Raw genomic sequence first — 24253 nt, forward strand, 5'->3', positions numbered from 1 at the left:
CTTAGATTAACATTCTGCTGGCTTTGCTAACTGTAGCTCTGCAATGATTAGATATATTTAATGTTGAGTCCACTAAGACTCCTCGGTATCCTTCAACTTCATTCTTAGCTATTTGAGCATCATTCATGGAATATGCTTGTTGTTTATTTTTCCTTCCCATTTGCAGTACCTTGCACTAGTCTGTATTAAATTTAATTTACTATTAATCTACTCAAATACTTACTTTGTCCAACTCATTTTCTAATTTCTAAGCTGCCTCTACCATTCCATTGCCCTCCCCAATCTGTATCATGAACACATTTGACCACTTTGCACTGAGTGTCTGTCTAGAGGTTGGATTTTGCCAGCCCTCTAGGGACAGGCTGGGAGGCCAGGGGGCCAGTAAAATGGTGAAGGAAGGCAAGGGGTGGAGTGCCAGCCAACATGGCATTTTATCAGAGGCAGGGAAGGTGGATGACAGCCCTCCTGCCCAGAGGCCAATCGTGCCACTTAAGTGGCCAATTAAGGGCCTCTTCCTGCTGCCACTGGCATTTTACCAGCAGCGGGTGGGCCCTTCACCACATGGGGCGAACCCTCCTAATTGGGCACTCTGTAGTACATGGAGGAATTCCCCATCGCAAACCACACCCCACTGCACCACCCACCCACCCCCCAGCGATCGCTGACCCTGCCTAGCTTCACTGCATCCTCTTAACTAGGTGCAGTCCCAATAGTGGTCACCACTCCAATTGACCAGCAGCTCTTGGAGGCAGGCTTTTGTTCTTTAAATGGATGGGAGCCCCACCGGCAACTAATTAGTTGCTGGAGGGGCTCAAAATGCAGCCGAGGATCACAGAAACATCCCTGCATTTCGGGCCCATCGTTGTGGCCTCCACTGCCCTGACATAATTCAGCCCTAGTAGCCAGAAACAACAGCCGTCCCAACACCAAGCCCTGGGGAATTTCACTCAGTACTTCTCCCCCACCCATCCAGTTCCATGGACTCTTCTTGCATGGCTCCTATCCTTATTTACATGTTGTCACTTGGCCCAAATGAGCCACAAGCACAGGATCAGTTTTCATATGCATACTGATGGCACCCAGCTCCTCACCACCTCCCTTGATCCCCACAACTACTTTAGTGCTGTTAAATCTACTGTCCAACATCAAGTCATGGATCAGTGAAAATGTTCTCCAGCTTATTATCAGTAAAACTCAAAATATCATTCTCAGCTAACAGTGCCTGCCTGTAGCCTCCTGAGCATCCCTCAATACTACTGGCAGCACAGCCTTCAGCCTCACTCTTTGGAACTGGCTACCTAAACCCCTCAGTCTTTCTATACTTTTCTCCACTTTTAAGAACCTAAGGATCCTAAGTAGACATGCAAATTTTCATAATATCTGAGGTCTGAGCGGGAGACAGTAACGGCTTCTCCATCAGGCAATCCTGTTGGAAGATGAATGGTAAGGTAAAAGTCGTCCAGAGGGTTTATTTTAGATTTTCTTGTGGGCCTGGAGGGTTCAGAATGCACCTTGAGCCCTCACAAGGAAGCGTGAGGCCTCCCTTGTGTAGGTCACCCACATCTTACTCACCCCAATCATGACCATGGCATTCCTCATGTCCAATCATGGCTGGAGCCTTCCCCATGTTTCCAAGCGTGATCAGAGCCTTCCCACCACCCAACTGCAGCCAGACCCTCCCCCACTGACCACTGGGCACAGGTCCCACAGCTTCCCAGTTGCCAGCTTCCTGCTGATAGACGCCTACTTCCGCCCATCAGCCAGGTACTCAATTTGGTTGAGCATCAGGTGGGACTCTGGAAAGATTTATTCAAATCAGACCACCACGTCCCCAAGCTTGCCAGGCTCATCGCACCACCCACCCATAAAAATCAAGGTCACAGACTCCAATGATTTATTGTATAACAGAGCAATATGGAGCTCAATTAATTTTGCAACAGATACAACAAACAGCAGCTAGTGCTATCATTCTTTGTGTTTTGATAGCAGACTGCAATTATTTCAGTGTTAATAATCAATTTTGGCAGAATATCTGAAGAATTTAAATTTAAAGAATTCAGAATAATTTTCTTTGTGAGACATTCCACCATCCTATCTGTATTAATTCTGCTGTACACTTACATAATTTCTGATTGCATTCCTTCAAGATATTGAGCTGGAACTAAGGTTGTTCAGTCGTCACATGTAGCAATTTGAAGAAAATGTATTCAGTAGGTTTTAGGGTGAACTTTTACCAAATTTATTTTAAAATGAAGTGCACACTAACACAAAATATTTGAACAAAGCTTTACCTGCACCAATAACAATAGGTTGGTGTCTGGTAATGGAGACTTTAGCTTTAGTGCTTGTAACAATTCCAATATAACACTTCGTGAGAGGTAGAATTTATCCCGCTCCTGCAAAATACAAGCACATAATACTATGAAACCCACCACAAAAAGTCTGGCGTATTTTGCTTGTGAAATACTCAACAATGTCATAGAGTCGTAGAGTTATACAGCACAGAAACCGGCCCTTCGGCCCAATGTGTCTGTGTCAGCTATCAAGCACCTATCTATTCTAATCCCATTTTTCAGCACTTGGCCCATAGCCTTGTATGCTATGGCATTTCACGTGCTCATCTAAATACTTCTTAAATGTTTTGAGGGTTCCTGCCTCTACCACCCCTTCAGGCAGTGTGTTCCAGATTCCAACCACCCGCTGGGTGAAAAAATTTTTCCTCAAATCCCCTCCAAACCTCCTGCTCCTTGCCTTAAATCTATGCCCCTGGTTATTGACCCCTCCACTAAGGGAAAAAGTTTCTTCCTATCTAACCTATCAATACCCCTCATAATTTTCTATACCTCAATCATGTCCACCCTCAGCCTTCTCTGCTCTAAGGAAAACAACTCTAGCCTTTTCAGTCTCTCTTCATAGCTGAAATGCTCCAGCCCGGGCAACATCCTGGTGATTCCCCTCTGCACCCTCTCCAGTGCAATCAAATCCTTCCTATAGTGTGGTGCCCAGAACTGTACACAGTACTCCAGCTGTGGCCTAACTAGCGTTTTATACAGCTCCATCATAACCTCCCTGCTCTTGTATTCTATGCCTCAGCTAACAAAGGCAAGTATCCTATATGCCTTCCTAACCACCTTATCTACCTGTGCTGCTGCCTTCAGTGATCTATGGACAAGTACATCAAGGTCCCTCTGACCCTCTGTACTTCCTAGGGTCCTACCATCCATTGTATATTCCCTTGCCTTGTTAGTCCTCCCAAAATGCATCACCTCACACTTCTTAGGATTAAATTCCATTTGCCACTGCTCTGCCCATCTTACCAGCCCATCTATATTATCCTGTAATCTAAGGCTTTCCTCCTCACTATTTACGACACCACCAATTTTCGTGTCATCTGCGAACTTACTGATCATACCTCCTATATTCACGTCTAAATCATTAATGAAATGGATAGCAGTCATTTTTTGGAGGCGCTTCGATATAAAATACTCCTAACCAGTTAGTTATACTTAAAATGAGAAATAGATCTGACATTCCTTTTTTAAATTTGTATTGCATGGCGTGCAGTTAGGGAATTTAACTGGCTAGTAGTCTGCATCCATGATTTGCCCATGTCAATGCAAGGCTCCCAGATGCTTCAGAAAATCTAGAATCAAGGATTTAATTGAAGATGAAAAGTGTGACCCAATTTTACCTTATTGAATGCTCGATGACACAATCCACACAATTCAACAAGGTACACAAGGCTGAAGATTCCATTCTGAATTACAAAGCTCAGTAATTTAGAAAATGGCTCCAAAAGGCTCTAAAATCAAAGATAATGGAAAATTAGAGAGTAAGACACCAAGTTAATTAAGAAGCAAAATACAATGGGTTTTCCTACTGAAATGGGCACAAGCTACAAGAGACTACAGTCTAATTTTGGTTTACAATATGCTTATAAGGAAGTAAATTAAGATCACAATGAGTCTGCACAGCTTGTATAAAGCCACATTTAATTTAAAACAGATTAAACTTGTATGAAGGCACTAAGTAAACTTTCTGTTGTGAAACCACTACTGAAAGTACCTAATTCGTCCTCAGTATTCCTGTTTTTTACATTAATGCTTCCATCATGCAAACATTTAGAAACAACAACCCAACATTAGTTTTGTGCCATTATTATTCAACGAGGATTTTCAAATAATATATAAGATGCGTCTGGGTCTGCTTTCACATCATTCCCTGGCAAAAAGCAACAACCTAACTGGAATAGGATATGTGGCTGTTGAGTAGCCTGCAAAGATAGTGAAAGTAGGCATGAAACAAGCAATGAAAAAGGAATGTCTGAAAAATATGAAAGCATGCTTTGGAATGGAATACAACAACAGCGAAATATAAGCAAAGTAAAGACTGGAGATTAAGAAAATCAGAAACACTTTCTCAGCCCGGTAGAGGGGGGTTCCGATGCATGCTGGGTGGGAAAGTCCCGGAAACCTACATCGGGTCAGGATCCCAACATCATCCCACCCGGTTCTGGCTTTCCCCAGGGTGGAATCGGAGTCCAGTGGGTCTGGCACAAAACCAATTGAGGTGATTAAAAAGGTAATTAAGAGCCTTTTTAATCATGGAATCTTTCTTTCCCAACAGTGCACAGGTTCCACGCTGTGCCTTCCACTCACCAGGTTGGAGAAAGTGAGTGCACTGCAGGAACTCATCATAGAGTGAAACTGACCTGATAACAAGAGTATAAAGAGTGAAACTGGCAAGACAGTGAAAAGCTTGCGCTGACATCTCTTTCTGTCAAAAATCACTGATTTTATTGGTTGCAGCTATTTTTTGCAACTTCAGTCAATTGCCTTGGATTCCATTGAGAGTAATCTCACCTTATTGCCTGAGAGACTTCCCTGTATCAGAATGTATAGGCCAAGGATCAGCTTCCTCGACCTCTCTGAACAACAGTGCCTCAGAAATTCATGGCAGGTGGTCACCCATTGCTCCTGACTGTCAAGGTGGCCGCAGCCTTAAATTTCTGTGTGTCTGGGTCCTTCCAGAGATCTGCTGGTGACGTCTGTAGGACCTCCTAATCTGCGGTCCACAACTGCATCAGCCAGGTCACCGATGCCTTGTTGGCAAGGGCTTCCAACTAAATGAACTTTGAGACGGATGAGGCCAGTCAAAGCCAGAGGGCTGTTGGCTTTGCTCCACTCGCAGGATTAGCACAGGTCCAGAGGGTCATAAACTGCACTCTTGTGGCAATGAAGGCCATTGGCATGCTCAAAATGAGACTCCACTGTCTTGACCAATCTGGAGGCGGCCTTCAATACACCCCAGCAAGAGTTTCCAGGGCTGTAGTGATCTGCTGTGCCCTGCATAACATGGTGTTGCAGAGAGCTCTGGAGCTGGTGCCAGAGGAAGATGGAGAGTGCCCAGCATTCTGCTCCTCTGAGGAGGAGGAGCGACCTGATGTGCCATTGTTGCCTGCAGCCACAGAACAACCTGCCTGTGAAGCCTGCAAAGGTCTCATCCAGGCAAATCACTTGAGAAGTGGGCTTGAAGCATTGAAAGCTCCCCATCAGGACCCCAGTGTAAACCCTCTCAACACCACTACCAAACCTCCTCCCTACCAGTACCCAGCCAACCATCACATTCACAGCCTTATCTTCTCATGAAGCCTGCTCATTCCATTCACTGGAATGAAATTAACCAGGGTCAATGGGGGATCCAACAAACTAGAACCATGACAATAAGTAGTTTACATAAACTCATTCCTTTATTCAACAGCATCAATGGAATGGCAACTATGTCATAAGCATCTAAGTGACTCCCTTAGTGCAACTTTTCCCTTGTATGCTTTCTATTACTCCTACCTGTTGCTACCCCTGTGGCTTCAGCAGAGCTGGAGGCAGGCTGCTCATTCCCCTACTCTGAAACATGAGATGCCCATAGTGGATGTCCTCTGTGTTTTGGAGCCCGTGAGAGCCCCGCCAAAGACTGCCCCACCTGCACCTGTGGAGGGAGAGACTTGGTCATCAGGGTAGGAGACAGTGGGCACGGCTCTATCAGGGGGATGAGGGGCAAGGACAGTGAACTGTTGGCACCGAGAAGGGTCCTCACTGCCATGAGCCCTTTCTCCATCCTCCTCTCAGGGCCCACCCACATTTTCCTGTTAACCAAGTGTGGGAGAGCACTTAGCCGCATGTGAGCGTGGTGTTCAGCCAGCAAGGCAAAGCTTTGATCAATGTTGTGTAAACTGGCCGCTAGCATGCTCTCACTGGCCTGCCATGTTGCACTCTCTATGAGGCTAGCCATTCTTTCAATGGAGGTGGCCATCAGTGCAAATGTCTGAGACATCATGGCACTCATGCTAGAGATGAACGCTTCCATTTTCTGCAAGGGTGCACACTGCATCTGGAAATCCTTACAGATTCACACACATTTTCTGTTGCTGCTCCACAAGTACTAGTTTAGTGGATGACCACCCGACCCTCCCCCCACCCACCCACCCACCCCGACCGAGGCTCAGCATCTGTGGCCAGCCAAGAGAGCTTGAAGTGTCCTGTGCCCTCCGACAGGACTCTGCACTGCTGTCCCTGACTCCAGCACCTGCTTCTGCTCACATGTGATGTGCTCCTCACCATGTGCCACCCTATCCATCTGTGATGCTGAACCTACTGAGGTGTGCGTATCTGCTCGAGTGGAGGGTGCGCAGGGGTCATGTGACAATGCATCCTCAAAGTGCTGGTCCTCCTCCGGGGGCTTCTCAGGCTCCTCCCTCATCTCCTCTGCCAGCACCGCCAATGCACCTGTGGGAGATGAAAGACAGGAGTTAGCATTGAAGGTAGTTGAAATAGGGTTCCAAGTTAGCAGAGTGCAGATCATGACACTTAATGTATTGGTGACAATGATTCAACATGAGTGACAGTTGTCAAGTGACAGTGTGATATCTAATGCTGTCACCAGGTCTCTAGGCCACCCTCATCTCTTCATCGGCAATGACCAGTACTGGTGTCACCCTGCTGATCTCCAAGGCTTCCTTCTCCATCATGGTCAGGGGGCCATAGTTGCAGCTCCAACCCCAGGTTGTCTGCCACTCCCTGGAGCTGGAAGCTCTCCTCCTACAATGGGAAAAGGTAGAGAGTTAGTTTCTGTGAGAAGTGAAATGATTGCTGAGGATGGTTAGTAAACATTTCAGGAGGGTGACTGCGAGGAATAGATGTGAGAGGGCAATAGGTTGAAGGTGATTATGAATGATGCCTATTGAGATGGAGATTTGAGAAGGAAGCTGGAGAGAAAGGAATGTGCATGGCAGTAGGTTGATTAGAGGAATGCAAAAGACTGCTTGGGAGGTGACAGAGTGATGGCTGCTAGCTGCGAGTTGCAGGACACTCACCTGGACGGACTTCAAACCTTTTCCTGCCCTGGACCCAGGTCCTCGGTACCACACTTCAGCTGCTGTCAGCCTCTGTGACTTGCAGTCACGCCTGCTTGGTGAGGCTGGCTGGCTTCCTCCTGCCATCCTCTGGGGACAGGACATCTCTCCACACCCTTGTGCATTAATCATCGCCTCGAGGATTGAGTCTGTGAACCAGGGGAGCGCCTTTCCACATCTTCCATCCATACTGCAGTTCTTTCTTCCTTCACACTGGACTGTATGCTGCAATCACTGCTGCCATTATGAATCTGCTGGGATCCCTTTAAACAGAGAACCTTCATTGTTTGTTTAGACCGGTCATCTTGTCTGCCCTCCCTGATTGGTCGGAGAACGCAGAGGCGGGATGATAGTTAGTTTGCTCTGGCAAAGAGCAACAGCAGGACAAGCAAATCAGTGAGTCGGGTTCCCAACTCAAAAAATAGTCCTGCTGTTCCGGAAGGGAATCAAGTATATCAACTGAGCAATGAGACCAAAAAAAAGCAAGATCAGGAATTTCCACAAAGTGGATCCCATTCCACTGCTGTAACTTCAATAAACGTGTAGCAGAAACACATTTTAATGTAAAAAAGGGGTTTCTGCTGTACTTCCAGAGAGGTGATGACAGCAAAATGGGAGCAGCTCAGATGAAATTTCCACCCAAGATTAAAAAGCAAGATAAAAAGTATGGCAACAGGAAAAAGATTAACAGTAAAATTGATAAAATACCAAGAACACAAAAATCTGAGAAAAACAATGCACACAGTCAATATAAATTGAAGAAATTAGAGTAAAACAAAAAATTCTAAAAATAAGCTATCTAATAATCAATAACTACAGTAGAATGACAAAAGCAAAAGAACGAACAGGAAAACTTAAAAAAAGAAAGAAAACAAGAATAAATGATTGAAAATTTTGGGCAGTTTTAAAAAACGTGTTCCTCTACCATCGGAGGAAAAAATCTAGCAACAAGAGGCCGCAGTAGCGTTAGCTTACCCGTGTTGCACTTGTGGTAGGTATCTTGAGAAGACAGATCATGATGGCTAAACTGGAATCCAAGCAGCACTGCATCCAAAATTAAGGTCATCACTACTTAGCATGTATTTGGGTATTTATTGACAAACACATTTAGAAAGTTTCAACACGTCCAAATAAATATGTGATTTGTCATGTCATATAAAACAAATCTATTCTCAACATTTCATGAATATCTAGCTTCTGTTCATTTTTGGTTCTCTGTACGATTCTTCAAATATCCAATGCATTAAGAATAAGTGACCTGTTCAGACATTTGCAAATCATTTCACCAAACATATAAGGGGCAAAATTGTACAGAGTCCAAAAATGGTCGTGGGGATTGCGATGTGGGATTACCCCTTGCCCATTGCTTATGATGCAGGCAGCACACAAACCAGCCTGTGCTAAACTTAGGTCCCTTTCAAGCAATGATTTTATAGTCGCCCATTTTTCGGATGTTTCTCCAAACTAATTTTGTTTACCAGCTTAATTGTCATAACTTTCCATATTCTTCTTCGACTAATTATCCAGTTCTTTTTAGAATGCTGTAACCAATTTGGTATCAATGGCAATTGTGACAAAGCATTCCACATGAACTGCAACTTTACACGATAACGTTGTAGTTTTATGGTATCCAGCTCAATGCAAAGTTAGATTTGTAATAAAAATGTGTTACCCTTAGCTTGTCATACTTATTCATCTAAATATCAAAATGGCACCAGGTCAGTAAATTCTTTCTTACCTTCAGTGGCAGTATGCATGGCAGTTTGGTCAAAAATGTCTGAAATTGATTGCATATTGTAGTCCATAGATTGCTTGGTAAATCCATAGGCAAAGCTTCCATGTAAGTGGCTATGTTGTCTAAACAGCGAAGCATGGCTCCTCCTGCTGGCAGGTTCTTCTTGTTGTTTAAACCCTGTATCACATTTGTACCACAAATATTCATAACGTACTGGATTAAAAAATATATCATTTAGCAGTTGTCACATTTAACTTGGAATATATTGTCAATTAATGACTTTTTTCTATCACAGGACATGTCAAAAAATTACTAAGAAAAATTTATAACTTGCATGTTCTTTCTAAACTCCACAATACCTCCAGTAGTTGATTCAGTGCTGCTACTGAACTCAGCTCATTGAAGTCCATCAGAGACGAGGCCAAAGTTCGAAGGAAGCTTCCATCTAATGTCAAAATAAAACTATTTCAAAAATTTGTTTATTTCTAAGTTTAGAAAATATGGGGTTGAAAAATGGCTGCCCGCACGTTGCAGAACCGCCACAGTCCTAAGCGCGTTGGCTCATTTAAATAGCCGGGGCAGACCGCTCCACACCCAACGCCCCCACTCCGCCCCCCCCCACGATGACATAGAGGGGACAGGCTGTCCGTCCCCGGCAATGGCGTCAGCTGCCTGTGCGCAGGCGCTGATGCCATTTTTAAAGGACTTTGAGCCCTACCGTTCAATTTAAATATTTAAGGAAACAGTTAATGAAAAAAAATTGAATACATTTATTTTCCCCCCCTCCCACCCCTCCACTAACCATAAAATTAATTACTTGCCTTCTCGCACCCCCCCCCCCCCTCCGAAACCCTTACCTTGTCCACCTGGCCTTCCCCCCCGCCCCCACCCAAAGTGCACAAACTTTAACATAAAACTCTTCCCACCAACCCCTACACCAATGATGTTTCTTTGACCCCATTTCCCTCCCCACTCCCCGCACTGAGAAACTTACCTCCTCCCCGTGTCCAACCAGTGTTCCGCCTCATTTCCCCAGACGGGGATCCGAAGGCGTGGGAGTGCCGGCCAGCGGCACGAAGATCACACCGGGACAGACGGCAGGAATGTAAAGTATAATTAATTCACTGATTTTAATTTATTTAAATATTAGGGCGGCACAGTGGCACAGTGGTTAGCACCGCAGCCTCACAGCTCCAGCGACCCAGGTTCAATTCTGGGAACTGCCTGTGTGGAGTTTGCAAGTTCTCCCTGTGTTTGCGTGGGTTTTCTCCGGGTGCTCCGTCCTCCCACAAGCCAAAAGACTTGCAGGTTGGTAGGTAAATTGGCCATTATAAATTGCCCCTAGTATAGGTAGGTGGTAGGGAAATATAGGGACATGTGGGAATGTGGTAGGAATATGGGATTAGTGTAGGATTAGTATAAATGGGTGGTTGATGGTCGGCACAGACTCGGTGGGCCGAAGGGCCTGTTTCAGTGCTGTATCTCTAAACATAAACATAAACATTTAAATGGCGGGCCTGTCGCTGAGCGGTGGGGGACTGCCATGAGGCCTCGCTGCCGCCATCAATATGGAGCCGGGACATCCCGGTGTCGGGGTGCGTGGCCGCCCTCTCCCAGAGGCATTTTCAGCTCCCCCCCCGCCCCCCAACGCCACAACCCACAACATCGGGGGGTCTGTAAAATTCAGCCCATGAAGGGTTGGCATTCAGCATCAAAATGCTAGTGCATCAAATAAATGTAAAGTATCATACCTTTGATGTTGCTTTGGAATAGCTGTGGAAGTATGCCATTGGGAGCTAGCTGATGAAAAATACAGCGTAAAAATTGCTTTGCCACACCAGCAGCATTGCCAGGAATCATCATGCTTGAAAAAATGAAAAAGGCAGAAATATGTCATACTCAGTTAAACTTTACTCAAATATATAGCATGCAATGTCATCATTTCGAAGGAAATGCATTAATAGCGCCAAATTTTGGGACACTGGCATCATGTCTGATACTCCACAAACAGACATATCTGTGTTGCAACAGTATTGCAAGAGATATAGGAGAGCGAAATTCAAGTAGATCCCAAAGTGGGCACAAAGTTACCCGAACAGCCTTTCCACCCGTCTGCGGCTGCTGGCGTGAAACAGGAGCCATTTTGAGGCTCAAGCCTCACTAGCATGCTGCAAATTAGCCAGTTCCCATCTTGCTACTCCTGGCTCATCAAAAAAATCAAGTTTGTTGTGCCATGTTTTGACTGCCTCCTCCTTGATTAGGCTACTCAAGGCCTGGTACAACTGGGTGGAGTGTGCATGGTGCATGCTCTGTCAGTTTGTAGCAGAAAATTGTAATCGGGGTCATACAACTGGTGCAGGAGGCCAATTTGTATGTGAAGCAACCATGTTCTAGACCTATTTACAGGTCTGTCTTAAAATTGCATCAGGAAGACCATGGCCATCCAACGGGTATCAATAGTGTCACACTGCCACACCTTCCCCCTCACCCCCCACTACCTCAAATACCACCAGTTTGCAATAGCTGACCACCTGTTTTTCAGGTGAGAAATGGGTGGGTGGCAATTAAAAATCTTCCCCCATAAAAGTGTCCAACCTGTCTCCTTTCTGCATTAAAGGGTAGTTGTAGGTTTATGAGAGGAAGGGCAAACAGCTACCGCATACTGAAGTGTCAACAAGTGGCAAAGCACAGATTCCTGCGTACAAACAGCGAGCTCCTGCGCTCAACCATACACCATGGGCTGGTTGCATGCTCCCCTCAGGAAGAGAAAGAGGAAATATAAGACAGCCTGTCACTCTGAATCACTGAAGCAGCATTAGTGAAAACCAATGAACAATGAAGACCAATGATTCTTGCCTGTCTCCTCATCCATGGGATATGGAGAGTGAACAAATGCATCAAATAAATTACCAGTTTAGTGATGAATAATAGTTTCAAGATAGGAACACTTGGCAAACAATAGTAAAAACATGACTGAAATGTTTTTGCATACGTCACTGTAACAACAAAGGCATGTAAATACCTTTCTGCCTGACCAGAAAAAAGGGTGCTTGATGCCAGTCTGAAATGAAAAGTCATCAGTAAAGTTACTTATCTGCACATAAAACATGAATTATACAGTTATTTTTCACTTCAAAACATGCATTCAGATAAAATGTCAGAAAACTACTGGCAGTTGTGCTAAAAATTCACTCGCGGCAACCACCGTTCAAAGTTCTGTCAATACTTTTAATACATTTTAAAGAAAGCGTATATCAAAAACCATTATAATAGTTACCTTCCAACTGACTGCAGAATATCAAGCAGCAAAGGAGCAGCTAAGTCTGGGCTCAAGTGAGTAAATGTTGAAAGTACAACAATAGCCAATCCCAATGTTTCTTCATCATATTCTTCAAGAACAGCCCCACAGTCAAGGCATCTGTACAAAAGAATGAAATGGTTAGAATGGTCCTTCTTCAACATTAAGGGTATGAGTCTAGGTGTTTTGGTACTGAACTAGCAGTCCATAGGTTATGAATTCAAATCCCACTGTCGCAGGTTACAAAACTAAAAGAACTGGATTAAGAATTCTCAGGGCCCTGGGCACCTACGACCTATCCATATCCTCCACAACGGAAAGTTTCAGGCCTTACTTGCAACATCTGTGCAAACTCAACCTCGCCCCCTCTGACAGTATTCATAAATGCTAGAATATTTTGATTCAGTCATCATATGTCATTTTTCTGTGTTCTGGTGAGTTTTACCAGTGTTTCCCTATCTGGCTGGGGTTCTTTGATATGGATCCCATAGGTCAAGACGCTAATCCTCCCTGGAGACCAGTTTCAATAAATCTAGTCATTTATAGTCTACACACCAGAACAAAATCACCATGAAAACTGCTGGAATGTTATATAAATACAATTGATTCACTCTAGTCCACACTAGGTTTTGTGCAATCACTACATTATAATATATCTGTCTGGGTGGACTTATAATTGGCTAAATACTTATCTATTCATATTTAACAGAAGACTGGTACTGCGCTGTAATGTTCTATGTTCTATGTCACTGCCACTTGTAAAATGCTCAGTGACTACTTCTATTTATTTTGCATTTGGTACCCTTTTATTAGGGTTTTGTATGTTGTGTTTTATTGCACTGCTTGTATCCGCATAAAACTACTTTAAAAATTGCAAACATTAAGGAGGTCATTTTGTGACTACATTCTGACAGAGGCGGACTTGTCTTGTTTCTCATTAGATGCCAGAAAATCTCACTTGGCAGTGGGTGAACTTCCTCACCACCAGGACATACTCAGAAAATTTAGGTGAAACAGTAAAAAAAAATTTAAAAATTAGCAAGGTACAGATCTCAATGTTGTAAGTGTACTGTGCCTGGTCTTTATAGAAAGCCTTGCTGGACCGAAGAAACCCTATTGCTTCTTGACACTGAAGTTTGAAGTGATAATCGCTTTAGAGTGCAATCTACATGAGATATCATCTGTTAAAAGGCAAGTACCTTCACTTCCCCCACCCCTGCCCACCATGTTTATAAACATTCAGATGTGTAACCCACAAGAAAACTGGCTCACACACTATCAGAGTAATATGCAATTTCTGTAAAACTCAAATGGGACAAAGATATTGTCAATTTTTTTCTCTGAAAAATGCAATATAATAATAATGGATATCTATATTAATGAGTGTTGTATCTTGAATTTTCTTTAAAGCAAACAAAATTGTATTTCCATTCAGGAATATTTTAATATATTGTAAAAATTATACAGGGAAACAATCACAAAAACTGTTGTCCAAAAGACATGGTTTACAAATGTATATGCTTACCTGTCTGACATTAGGGTTGGCTGATCATCTGTAAATTCCTCTGGTGCAGGAACAAACATGCTGACTATGCTCTGTGCTGATAGCAAACTAGATTTCGTAGCACCTATGAAAATAACAGGCACTTACAAATGTTGCATTATCTATCAATGCAAGATAATGAATTACTTAAATCTGACCAAAAAAGATCCATTTCACTCAATTTTAACAGGTTTTGATCTTTTTAAACTGAATAAGTAAAGATGTCAAAGGCTACGTCAGAATACACTGAATACATCCAAATTAGTCTGAGTTAGATGGCTTTATAGCATCATTTTACCGGTTTTGTGCTGGTGGGAACTTGGGGTGGCTTCCTGCCAGGATATAAACTCTGTGCTGCACAATGGGATTACATGGGATTTGGTAATGTTACAAAGCTAGGCTTTGGTGTTTGCTGTTGTAAAACTGATTGGTGCAAGAATCACAATGTTGGCTCTGCTGCCATAAAGCACACAGCTTAATTGGGAAATTGGAAGTCTTTAAAAACGTTATGTCAGACCCGAGTGGCAAACCTTTATTTGGCTGATTAGCTGATTAGTTTTTTGTTCATAAATGTGAGATCCTGTTTTGAATGGACGACAAAATAGAATTTCTGAAAGTGCAAGAATGAAGTTATTAGAGGTGCATGAGAGAAGACCCGGAGGCTCATTTGCACGTGTTTAACTGTGGTGAGCAGCTGCAATGTGAGTGGGCTGGATTTTACCAAGCTCCCGACATCGTGTTCCATGGCGGGGTGGGGCAGAGGATGGGTCCAGCAGAGGCCCGCCATGGAGGCCGACACTGGGAGGGCCTGGCCCGATCCTGCCGGCAGCGGCGAGGCCCTGTGGGGGCATCCTAGGTGCTGGGCGACGGGAACACTGTTTCAATATATAAATTAATGATATGAATAAATTTAAATCTACTTACCCACGATCTTCCAGGCCCGGCATGATCCTCAGTGCAGCGGCCGGCACTTCCACACCTTCAATTCCCCGTCTGGGGAAAGCTGGTGTGACACTGGTGGGGAGGGGGGAGGAGTTAAGATTTTCAGTGCGGGGGCGGCAATGGGGTCAAATAAACGTTATGAGTGTAGGGCATGGTGGGAAAGGGTGAACTTTCAACTTTGTACAGTCTGGGGGTGGGGGGGGAGGTCATAATTCAAAGATGTGTTTTTTGGGGGTAGGGCAAATATGTATGCAATTTTTATTGGGGACAGGGTTGAAAAAGCATGTTACAATTTTATTTTGTAAATTTTGGGCAGGTTCACTTTAAAACTTCAAATTGCCAGAAGGGCTGGCTGCCCTTTAAAAAGGGCGCCAGTGCCTGCACACAGGCAGCTGACGCCATTTCTGGTGAGGGACAGCCTGCCCCTTTCCACGTGATTGGGGGCTGGGGGGGGTGGGGGGGCGACCTGGCTATTTAAATGAGCCATCACGCAGGAGACCACAGCAACTCTTTGGCATGCGGCCCATGCATGCAGGCCGACATTTTTTGAGCTCGCTGCCGAGATCAGCGGCGGGATCTTAAAATCCAGCCCAGTGTGTGCATACTGAACAGAATGCTTTCATTTCTTTTTATAAACTACATACTTGTGTGTCTATAGTAACCATGCATGACATGCCAAAACAGTATCTCAGAATTCAGGTAGACATTTTCTCCTGAATTTACTCCCACCAAGTTAGCAGCTTAAAGGTACTTTTATTCTTTCCCTCAACAACAACTTAACATTTATGAAACTCAATAGTTACAGGAAAGAGTATCTAAATGTATGCCAAGATGTTTTTTTTTAAATTTGTGTGTAATATGCATGCTTAGTGCAATGCTAGCAGTAGCTACCAACATGGGGTCTCATAGAAACATAGAAAGTTTTACAGCACAGAAGGAGGCCATTCAGCCCATCAGGTCTCCTGTAGCAAATAGCAACACTTAAGCAAAGCTGCCAGATTTGGCCAGTGGGCAGGAAGAAGCAGTGAATAAATGGATTTTTCCAGCTGCTGGCCACAGCAAGTCCAGCTATTTCACTACATTGTTGCTGCCTGCTGTGCAAAACTACATGTGTTGGGAACCAATGACTTTGAAAAGGCACTAAGCGTAACAAAGAAACACATTAAATGTCATTTCCCTTATCTATGAAACTGCCAGAGCATTTTAGTTAATCAGTGCTAATTAACAACATAGACACATTAGGTACAAGAATTTTCTGCACTGATTTTACATGTACTTTGCAGAACAATTTTACTTTAAAATTTCCACTGTCCCAAAAATTACAACTATGAGAAAGCAAGATAAGCACAGCAGTAGTGAGTGAACAGAAGGATCAATAATCAATTTATTTTCCAATTTCTATTGTTAGGCACAGTTATGCCGCTGCATAATTGAACAATACACAGCTTGAGCAGGAGGACTGGGCACCATAATGTATACCTACATTCTGTACACTACTATCTGGACAAAAGTTATTAACTCATCAATGTGTAAAACCTAATGCACTCCCACATTTCATCTTTCTAGTATTCACACAGTGTGCATCTGATCCCACTCAAATAGACCCTTATAGATAAGCACTTTGAATAGAAAATAGTTACCTGGGGATGAAATTTTATGCTGATTTTTTTTATCTAATATATTTTCTTAGAACTCTGCATTAACTTGGACCTCAGAAAATCATCCCTGTAACACCAGCTTGAATTTTCCCATTTCCCACCCTTATAGCCGAAAAAAATACATTAAAAAAGGAGGGGGAAAAAAGAGCAAAACACACATTCACCAAAGCAACAAACATAACAGGGTCAGAAGAGGTAGGGTGGGAGGCGGTTCATGTGGAGCATGGAGCAGTTTGGCCAAATGGCCTGTTTCTATGCCCTAACTTCGATGTAATAACAGTCATGTGATTTGGAACAACTGAGAAATACAGAAAAGCTATGGGTTTAGAAAGAAAGAAATATAATTTATGTAGCACCTCATCATGATCTCAGGATGTTCTACAGCACTTACAATCACTGTTGTTATGTAAACAATTGCAGCAGCCAATTTACACAAAGCAAGTGTGAGAATGACCAGTTAATTTGTTTTTGGTAGTGTTGGGTTTTGGGAGGAATGTTTGTTAGGGCACTGGGAGAATTTCTGCTCTTTAAATGGTGCCGTGGATCTTTTACATCCACCTGAACAGGGAGAAGGGTCCTCAGTTTAATCTGATCCAAAGGACAGCAGCTTCAATAATGCTGCACTCCCTCAATACTGCACTGTAACAGCCCCGACAAAAGAGCCTGTCACTCTAGAATTGGCCTTTCTAGCCACTCCAGGCGCTGCTTCACAAACCACTGACCACCTCCAGGCGCTTATCCATTGTCTCTCGAGATAAGGAGGTCAAAGAAGAAGAAGAAGATAGCAGCATAGATTATGTACTCAAAACCTAGAGTGGAGCTTGAACCCACAACTCTCTGACTCATCGGCAAGAGTGCTACCAACTAAACCAAGCTGATAATTTGCTACAAAACAATGCAGAAAAATCACTATTTTTTGTTGAATTGAGGACTGCTATCAGCAAAATAGTACTTAAAATTAAATGTGTTTGGAAATGAATTAGGTTAAAGAGTTAATTGACTGAAAAAAATTCTTTTTTTATTCCCCAAAACAGTATATTAAAAATCAGCCTTCCAAAAAAAATGTTCATAACATTTGTGAAAGCACCTGATTTTTTTTTTTAAACATCTATTCATTAAGCTCTTATTTAAAATAAGACTTATTTCTGGTTGGGAAACTCAGCAGAAAGGGGAAAGAATGGTGAGGTTGCTGACTCTCGTTCCATATTACTTTCCTGTACAAAAAAATGGGAATTAACTGCCTCTGAAACGGCCTAGGAAGCTATTCAGTTGTATTCAAGAAGGTGGCTCACCACCTTCACAATGCCAGTAGGGACTGGCAATAAATGCTGGCCTTGCCCACATCCTGTGACTGAACAAAAAAAAAGAATGCATCATGGACTGGCCAATGTAATTATAATCTTCAGAGCAAATAGCTCATGAGGGGCAGCATCATTTCCTTACTCTGTCATGTCTACCTGTCAGATAATACCGTCCCCGATATACATTCAGTTATAAATACAAATGTATATTTCAGAAATTAGAATGTCAGAAATAGTAACAAAATGACAAAAAGTAAATGAAATCAGGACTCTGGAAATCCATGTGGGGACACATTCAGAGATAGTTGCTCAGATATATCCACCTAGAACCTCAACCTGGGGTCAAGGAGAAATCCCTTCATCATGGCAATAGCAGGTGCCAGCTCCAGTAGGGGCGCATCTAGGATTTGCACCATTTCAGAGTAACTAGAATGTCTGACAGAAGAGTGAGGTGTTATATCCTTCCTGCTCCCTAGGCGGAGGTTATTGGTGTCCCCAGTGGCTATCCTTTGTGAAATGGTCATTTGAAACAAAAAGTTTACGTTTCGTTCAGGATCCAGGTCCCAATCCTGACCTGAATCCCAATGTGGTCCCCTGAGCCACAATTTAGCAGCATAGTACACCTGCTGTGACCAGGTGGAGTGACTGAAGCTGGGAAAGCAGGAGTTCTCTCCCCTCCCAGGCCCTTTTTACGAAAGTGGGCGCGTTTGGGGGCAATTGGAGATTCCGAATTAGGGAAGGGAATCAGCTTCCCAGCTCTTAGCCCAATCTGTAGGCCTTGCAGTGGACTTGGGTCAAAACTATAGTGGGAGTATGCCAGATGAGCTGCAGATTTTTAGAACCAAATTAAAGGCAACATAAAAAAATCAGATTCTGTTGCGTTGCTTTGAGTACAGAGGTATCATTTAGTTTGGGCCTCTTATTCATCAGTGGCAATGACAGTGTTGGAAGAACACATTGTTTAGTTTCAGATTAGTTTCAAGCAGCTTAAACTTTCAGCATGTTTGACTAGAGGAATTAACATAATTTGAAATTTCTGGACTTGAATTATGCATTCTTGTGTAAAATCCGGAGATGAGTTCTGGAAGCATAAATGTTTCAAAAAAAAGATGGGAAGAACAAAGAACAAATATCAAGTGGCTCTTTGAAAATAAGCTAATAAAGAACTGGAGTTTGATTTGTGAAAGAAAATGTAGCAGCCTTCAGTCTGCTGAGTGATGCAATCAACTCCTTTGCAACAAACTACATTAGGAGAAACCTCCCATTATGACCAATGTTTTTCCTGGTTCTCATCAAGGTCCACCCATACTCAACAAAAGTGCTCATACATGACATAATGAACCCTGGTAAGAATCAGCAGTCTTCACGCGTTTGCAATATCAGGTTTTGACTGTGTGTATATCGTAATGTAGAACATACTAACCAGTGTCCCAGTTACTGATGTTGTGAGGTACACTAGACTGGTGTTCCAGTTGTCTCTTCATTAACTGGTTCAGTGTCAGGGCCCCCAGAGATCCCCTTTTCATTTGCCTATATTGAACTAAACATGGCATAAAAACAAATACTGAAACAGGTGGAGCTGGTTTAAAGTAAATGGAACTCAGTGTTCAAATAAAGAATAATGTAGTGGTCAATCATTTGCTTCTGATCCTTTCCAAACCCTGTCTGTTGTCAGTTTACAAAGAGACCTGTAGTTACTGGGTTCAGGCTGTCATCATATGAACCCAGCAATAAGGGAATGACTAAAATACATAAATTTCACTTTGACTGCTGACTTCTCTGAAATGCATATTTAAATTTGATTAAACACCGTATTGAATTCAGCATTTGACGTATAATTTGACAAAACTGAAAAGATATGCACGGCAAGGAATTCCCTCAGAGTTGCTACCCTTCCACCATCCATCACCTCTCCAATGTGTAAACAAGATTTCTGCCACACTTCTGGTGACGTTACAACAGCAGAGTAGAAGCAGCTCTGAGGAAATCCTTCGCCTGTAAGCCAAGGGATTTTACCACAACTGGAACTTTCTTACTAACAGGTCAAATCAAGTCAAAGGCCATCACTGATAAAGGAAAGCTCCGACTCACGCATGACTTCAAACTCACTATTGCCATTAAAATTCAGAGTGTTACATCAATTCATAAACAGCCACCGTTTGGAAACATTTCAGATGACTGTTTGAATATTCATTTCAGCATTGTACTGAATTAAAATATATCAATTCAGCACAAAATCAATGTAAATGTTATGCTGATATTTACTCCTTAAAACTGGCATTCATAATTTGATTTCTAAACTGAAGCCACCCATTGCAAATCAGAGCATCAAGAAAGAGTACCAATATACAGTATTCATCAACTGATGATCAGACCTTAAGGCATTTCAGTTGGCTATCTATCTAGGCTATTTTAGAAGGACCTAATCAATTATCATTCTATATTAAATTTTCTCATAATATACTGGTTGTTACTCACACAAGTGCAGGCATATACATGCACACACATACGTACATAGAATTAAAGGGGACACTTTTAACCTAACCCACCCTTTGGGAACCTGAGAAAATCGGGTGCAATGCAGATTTTATACCCACCTCCCCTCATGTCCCCATTTTACTCCCCATTGAAGCCAACGGAGTATAATATTTGGCAGGGTGTAAAACTGGCATTCTACTCGACCCATGGGTCTCTTACCCAGCCAGTTGGGTTAAAAACACATCTGAAGTTTCAATAGATCCTACATACAAGCCTGACTGAAAATAATGCCCAATGCTTTAGACAGTTTCTCATTCGAGTAACATGTTTATGTTTAAAAGTAAAAGGTATTCTATCAGGCCGAGAAATAATCATCCTTTTTTCTGTTCAGAACAATTATTGAGAAGACATTTTTGTAGACTAAATGCGGGGATAAGTTTTTTTGGCTGGGTGTTTGTGGGTGAAGGGTCAATTTCAGTAATGCAGGTCAGTCAGCCTCACTGAATTTTCTGTCCAGATTTCTGAGTTCCTAATGGGTCAAGCTTCACATCGGGAGTTCAAATTCATAAAAAAAAAATGTCACATACCTCTAGACTGCCAGATATGAAACATAAACCTTTGTTGTTGTGGTTAGGTGCCACAAAGAGGAAATGTTTAGTGGGGTGCCAAGTAGGGATGTGCAAATTATATTTTTTGCAATGCAAAAGGCATTGCAGAACACATAAAACAGCACTACATATATATGTGGGGCCTTTTTCTTTCATTTAGAAAAGGAAAGGTGCATTTAATCCCAAGAGCAGTTCAAACTGGGTAAAACATGGACACTCATGAGCAGAATCAAAATGGCCTGATTTGGGTTACTATGGTTTCTCAATTCAGTTTGATGCTCATCCTTACCAGACAGCAAACAACCAAGGAGACAAAATGTTGACCCACAGCTTTGAAGATAATCCACACGGTGACCAGAAACAAGGATTTTATTTGTCATGGCCTTCCTACTGGTGTTTAAGTACACTGAGCTGCAGTGTTAAAAAAAATTATTAAAAGTGTGGAACTGATTAGACAAGCATTTTGTACACAGTATTTTAATTAGTTTACTTGATATGGAAGAGTGGCTACTTGTCTCTGGCACAGCTGCTTCTAGTGTTGGAGCAGAGGCAGATTCTCTTGGCATATCCAGAGCTGAAAGACCTTTAACAGACTGATCTGCAAAACAATTTTGTACCACGAATATAACATTTTTTTCTGAGCTTCATAACTCAAACCACCATGACAAACTGAGCTAAATTTCAGCATCAAATGCTGCTATTTTAAACTCAGCTAATAAATTCTAGTTATTATTTTACTATGAGATTTAATTACAGTTTCTTTACAAGTCTTCGTGCTATTAATAATTAGCATTAAAAATAAAATACTCATATTCTATTCACAAAGATAAAAAAGGTTAAATTGAGACACAGTGTGCCTTCCAAGTATGTAATATGTTTGTCACAAATTTTTATACACACTTAAATAGGGCCAATATAAAAACATTGATTTAAAATGAAAGATTACTTATGTTTTCAATGGCAAGATTATTTAGAATAACTTAAAGCACTTAGAAAGCAGTTATAAACTTCATTACTTAGCGAGTAAAGAGGTATTTCCTGATTCAGTATGATAAGCAATTTTGTCAATTTGTGGAGAATAGTTCCATTAATCTCCTGCTCATATGCCCATCAAACTTATTATACTTAAAATAAAAATCCTGTAAAATGAATGAAGAAAATTGATAACAAATCCTCTCATCCCTCTATTTTTCTCTCCACCTCTTCTGAAAGGCACAAATTTGTAGAGCTCCATGGGTGCTATCCCGTTTTGCCCCATGCTGCCCAGTGCCTCACCCAAATGATGACTCGTCATGCATAAGTTATGGTAGTAACTGGCAGCAGGTTACTGGACTCCAGGCGTCATTACAGCAGAGCCCAATCCTGTGCCCATACAATCCTATCACACATGCACTTTTTCCAGCAGCAGGAGAACTGCGAGAACAGCGGAAGGTCCGAGAGACAGTGGGGATAAAGCAGCAGCTGAGAGAAAGAGACAGAGAGAGAGAGAGAACACACTGCAAGAACAGCAGAGGAAGGTCTGAGAGATAGTGGAAATAAAGCAGGAGCAAAGAGAGAGAGGAGAGAGAGAGAGAGAGAGAATGCCGCAAGAACAGCAGCAGGTCAAAGAGCACAGCGGAGATAAAGCAGCAGCAGAGAGAGAGAGAGAGAAAAAGAGTATGCTGGAAGAACAGCGGAAAGTCCAAGATCACAGAGAAGATAAAGCTGGGGCAGAGAGAGAGAGAGAATGCCACAAGAACAGCGGAAGGTCGAGCAGCACAGCAGAGATAAAGCAGCAGCAGATCGAGAGAGAGAGAGACCACACTGCAAGAACAGCGGAAGGTCGAAGAGCACAGCGGAAGTAAAGCAGCGGCAGAGAGAGAGCACTGTGACTGGAAACCAAAAATTCCAATGTGTGACACCACAGGAAAGCGGGTAAGTGATTGGTTGGTGAGTATTTCTCTTTTTCTCTCGTTAAACTAGGGTAGTCTTTCAAATTAGGAGCTGGGAAATTAACAACCTCAATCAGGGTGAGTATAACACTGAGTGAATTAGTAAGAGTAGCAGCACAGAGCAGGTCTAGAGGATTTAATTGAAATTAATACTTTAAACAAGGTACAAACAATATTCTAAAAGAAAGAATAGAGTTTTTTTTAAAGAACATGGATGGGCAGCTGCAACCTGTTGCTTGCAATTGCTGCATCATGTCGGAACTCCAGGACATTTCATGTGTTTTGGGTGTCTGTGTTTGTAGGAAGTGTCTCCGGCTGCATCAGCTCAAGCTCAGAATTTCTGAGCTTGAGGGGCAGCTGAGTCACTGAGGAGCGTCAGGGAGCAGGAGAGTTTCCAGGATTGTACTTTCCAGGAGGTGGTCACCCCACAGGCAGTAAGAGTTCAGGATACTAGCTGTGTGGCCATTTGGAAGACTAGGAAGAGGCAGAAAATGTGGAAGTCTTCGAGGTGCGTGCCATTCACAAACAGGTACTCAGCATTGGAGACTGCTGGAAGTAATGATACCCTGAAGGAGTGCAGTCCAGACCATGACACCAATGGACAACAGACTGTACAGGAGGGAGCAGCAATGTGTAGAAATGCAGTTGTTATAGGAGATTCCATAGTCAGGGAAACATGCAGGCATTTTTGTAACCGTCATTGTGAGTTCCGCATGCTGTGTTGCCTCCCTGATGCCAGGGTAAAGGACATCATGGAGAGGGTGCAGGATATTCTGCAGGGGAAAGGGAGTGAGCCAGAAACTGTGGTACAAGTTGGTACCAATGACCTAGCAAGGGCAGGTATTGAGGTCCTAAGGTCAGATTTTCAGGAGCTAGGGAGGACGTTAAACAGTAGAAGCTCAAAGATAGTATTCTCTGGATTACTCCAGTGCCACGTACTAGCAAGAGTAGAAATAGGCAGATAGGAAGAATCAAAGCATGGTGCAGGAGTGAGGGGTTCAGATTCTTGGGACATTGAGATCAGCTCTGGGGCAAAGGAATGCTAAGACAGGATTACAATGCTTGTGCGTAAATGCACAAAGTGTGATGAATAAGGTTGGTGAGCTACAAGTACAAATAGCAGTATGGGAATATGATGTAGTGGCAATAACAGAAATGTGCCTTAAAAATGGTGAGGACTGAGTGCTTAATATACAATGGTTCAGAAAAGATGGAGAAGGAGAGAAGTGTGATGGGATAGCAATACTGATTAGGGAAGACACTGTAGTGTTGCAAAGAGGAGATTGTCCTTGAGGGGACAAGGGCAGAATCCATTTGGAACATCGGAAATAGGAGCAGGAGTAGGCCATTC

At 42.8% G+C, this 24253-nt stretch overlaps 1 protein-coding gene across 1 annotated transcript in view; it reads right to left on the reverse strand.

The window, feature by feature from the left end:
- Positions 1-24253, reverse strand: part of LOC137373447 (protein unc-79 homolog) — a 197256-nt gene that overhangs the window by 39382 nt on the left and 133621 nt on the right. Inside the window, 12 exon segments of the mRNA XM_068038269.1 lie at positions 2292-2396; positions 3692-3802; positions 8384-8452; positions 9147-9320; positions 9503-9588; positions 10895-11007; positions 12166-12204; positions 12421-12561; positions 13967-14106; positions 14283-14331; positions 19305-19425; positions 21462-21569. Of these exon segments, the coding sequence (XP_067894370.1) occupies positions 2292-2396; positions 3692-3802; positions 8384-8452; positions 9147-9320; positions 9503-9588; positions 10895-11007; positions 12166-12204; positions 12421-12561; positions 13967-14106; positions 14283-14331; positions 19305-19425; positions 21462-21569 (1256 nt within the window).

The sequence above is a fragment of the Heterodontus francisci genome, chromosome 9, assembly GCF_036365525.1.
Source record: "Heterodontus francisci isolate sHetFra1 chromosome 9, sHetFra1.hap1, whole genome shotgun sequence".
Lineage (NCBI taxonomy): Eukaryota > Metazoa > Chordata > Chondrichthyes > Heterodontiformes > Heterodontidae > Heterodontus > Heterodontus francisci.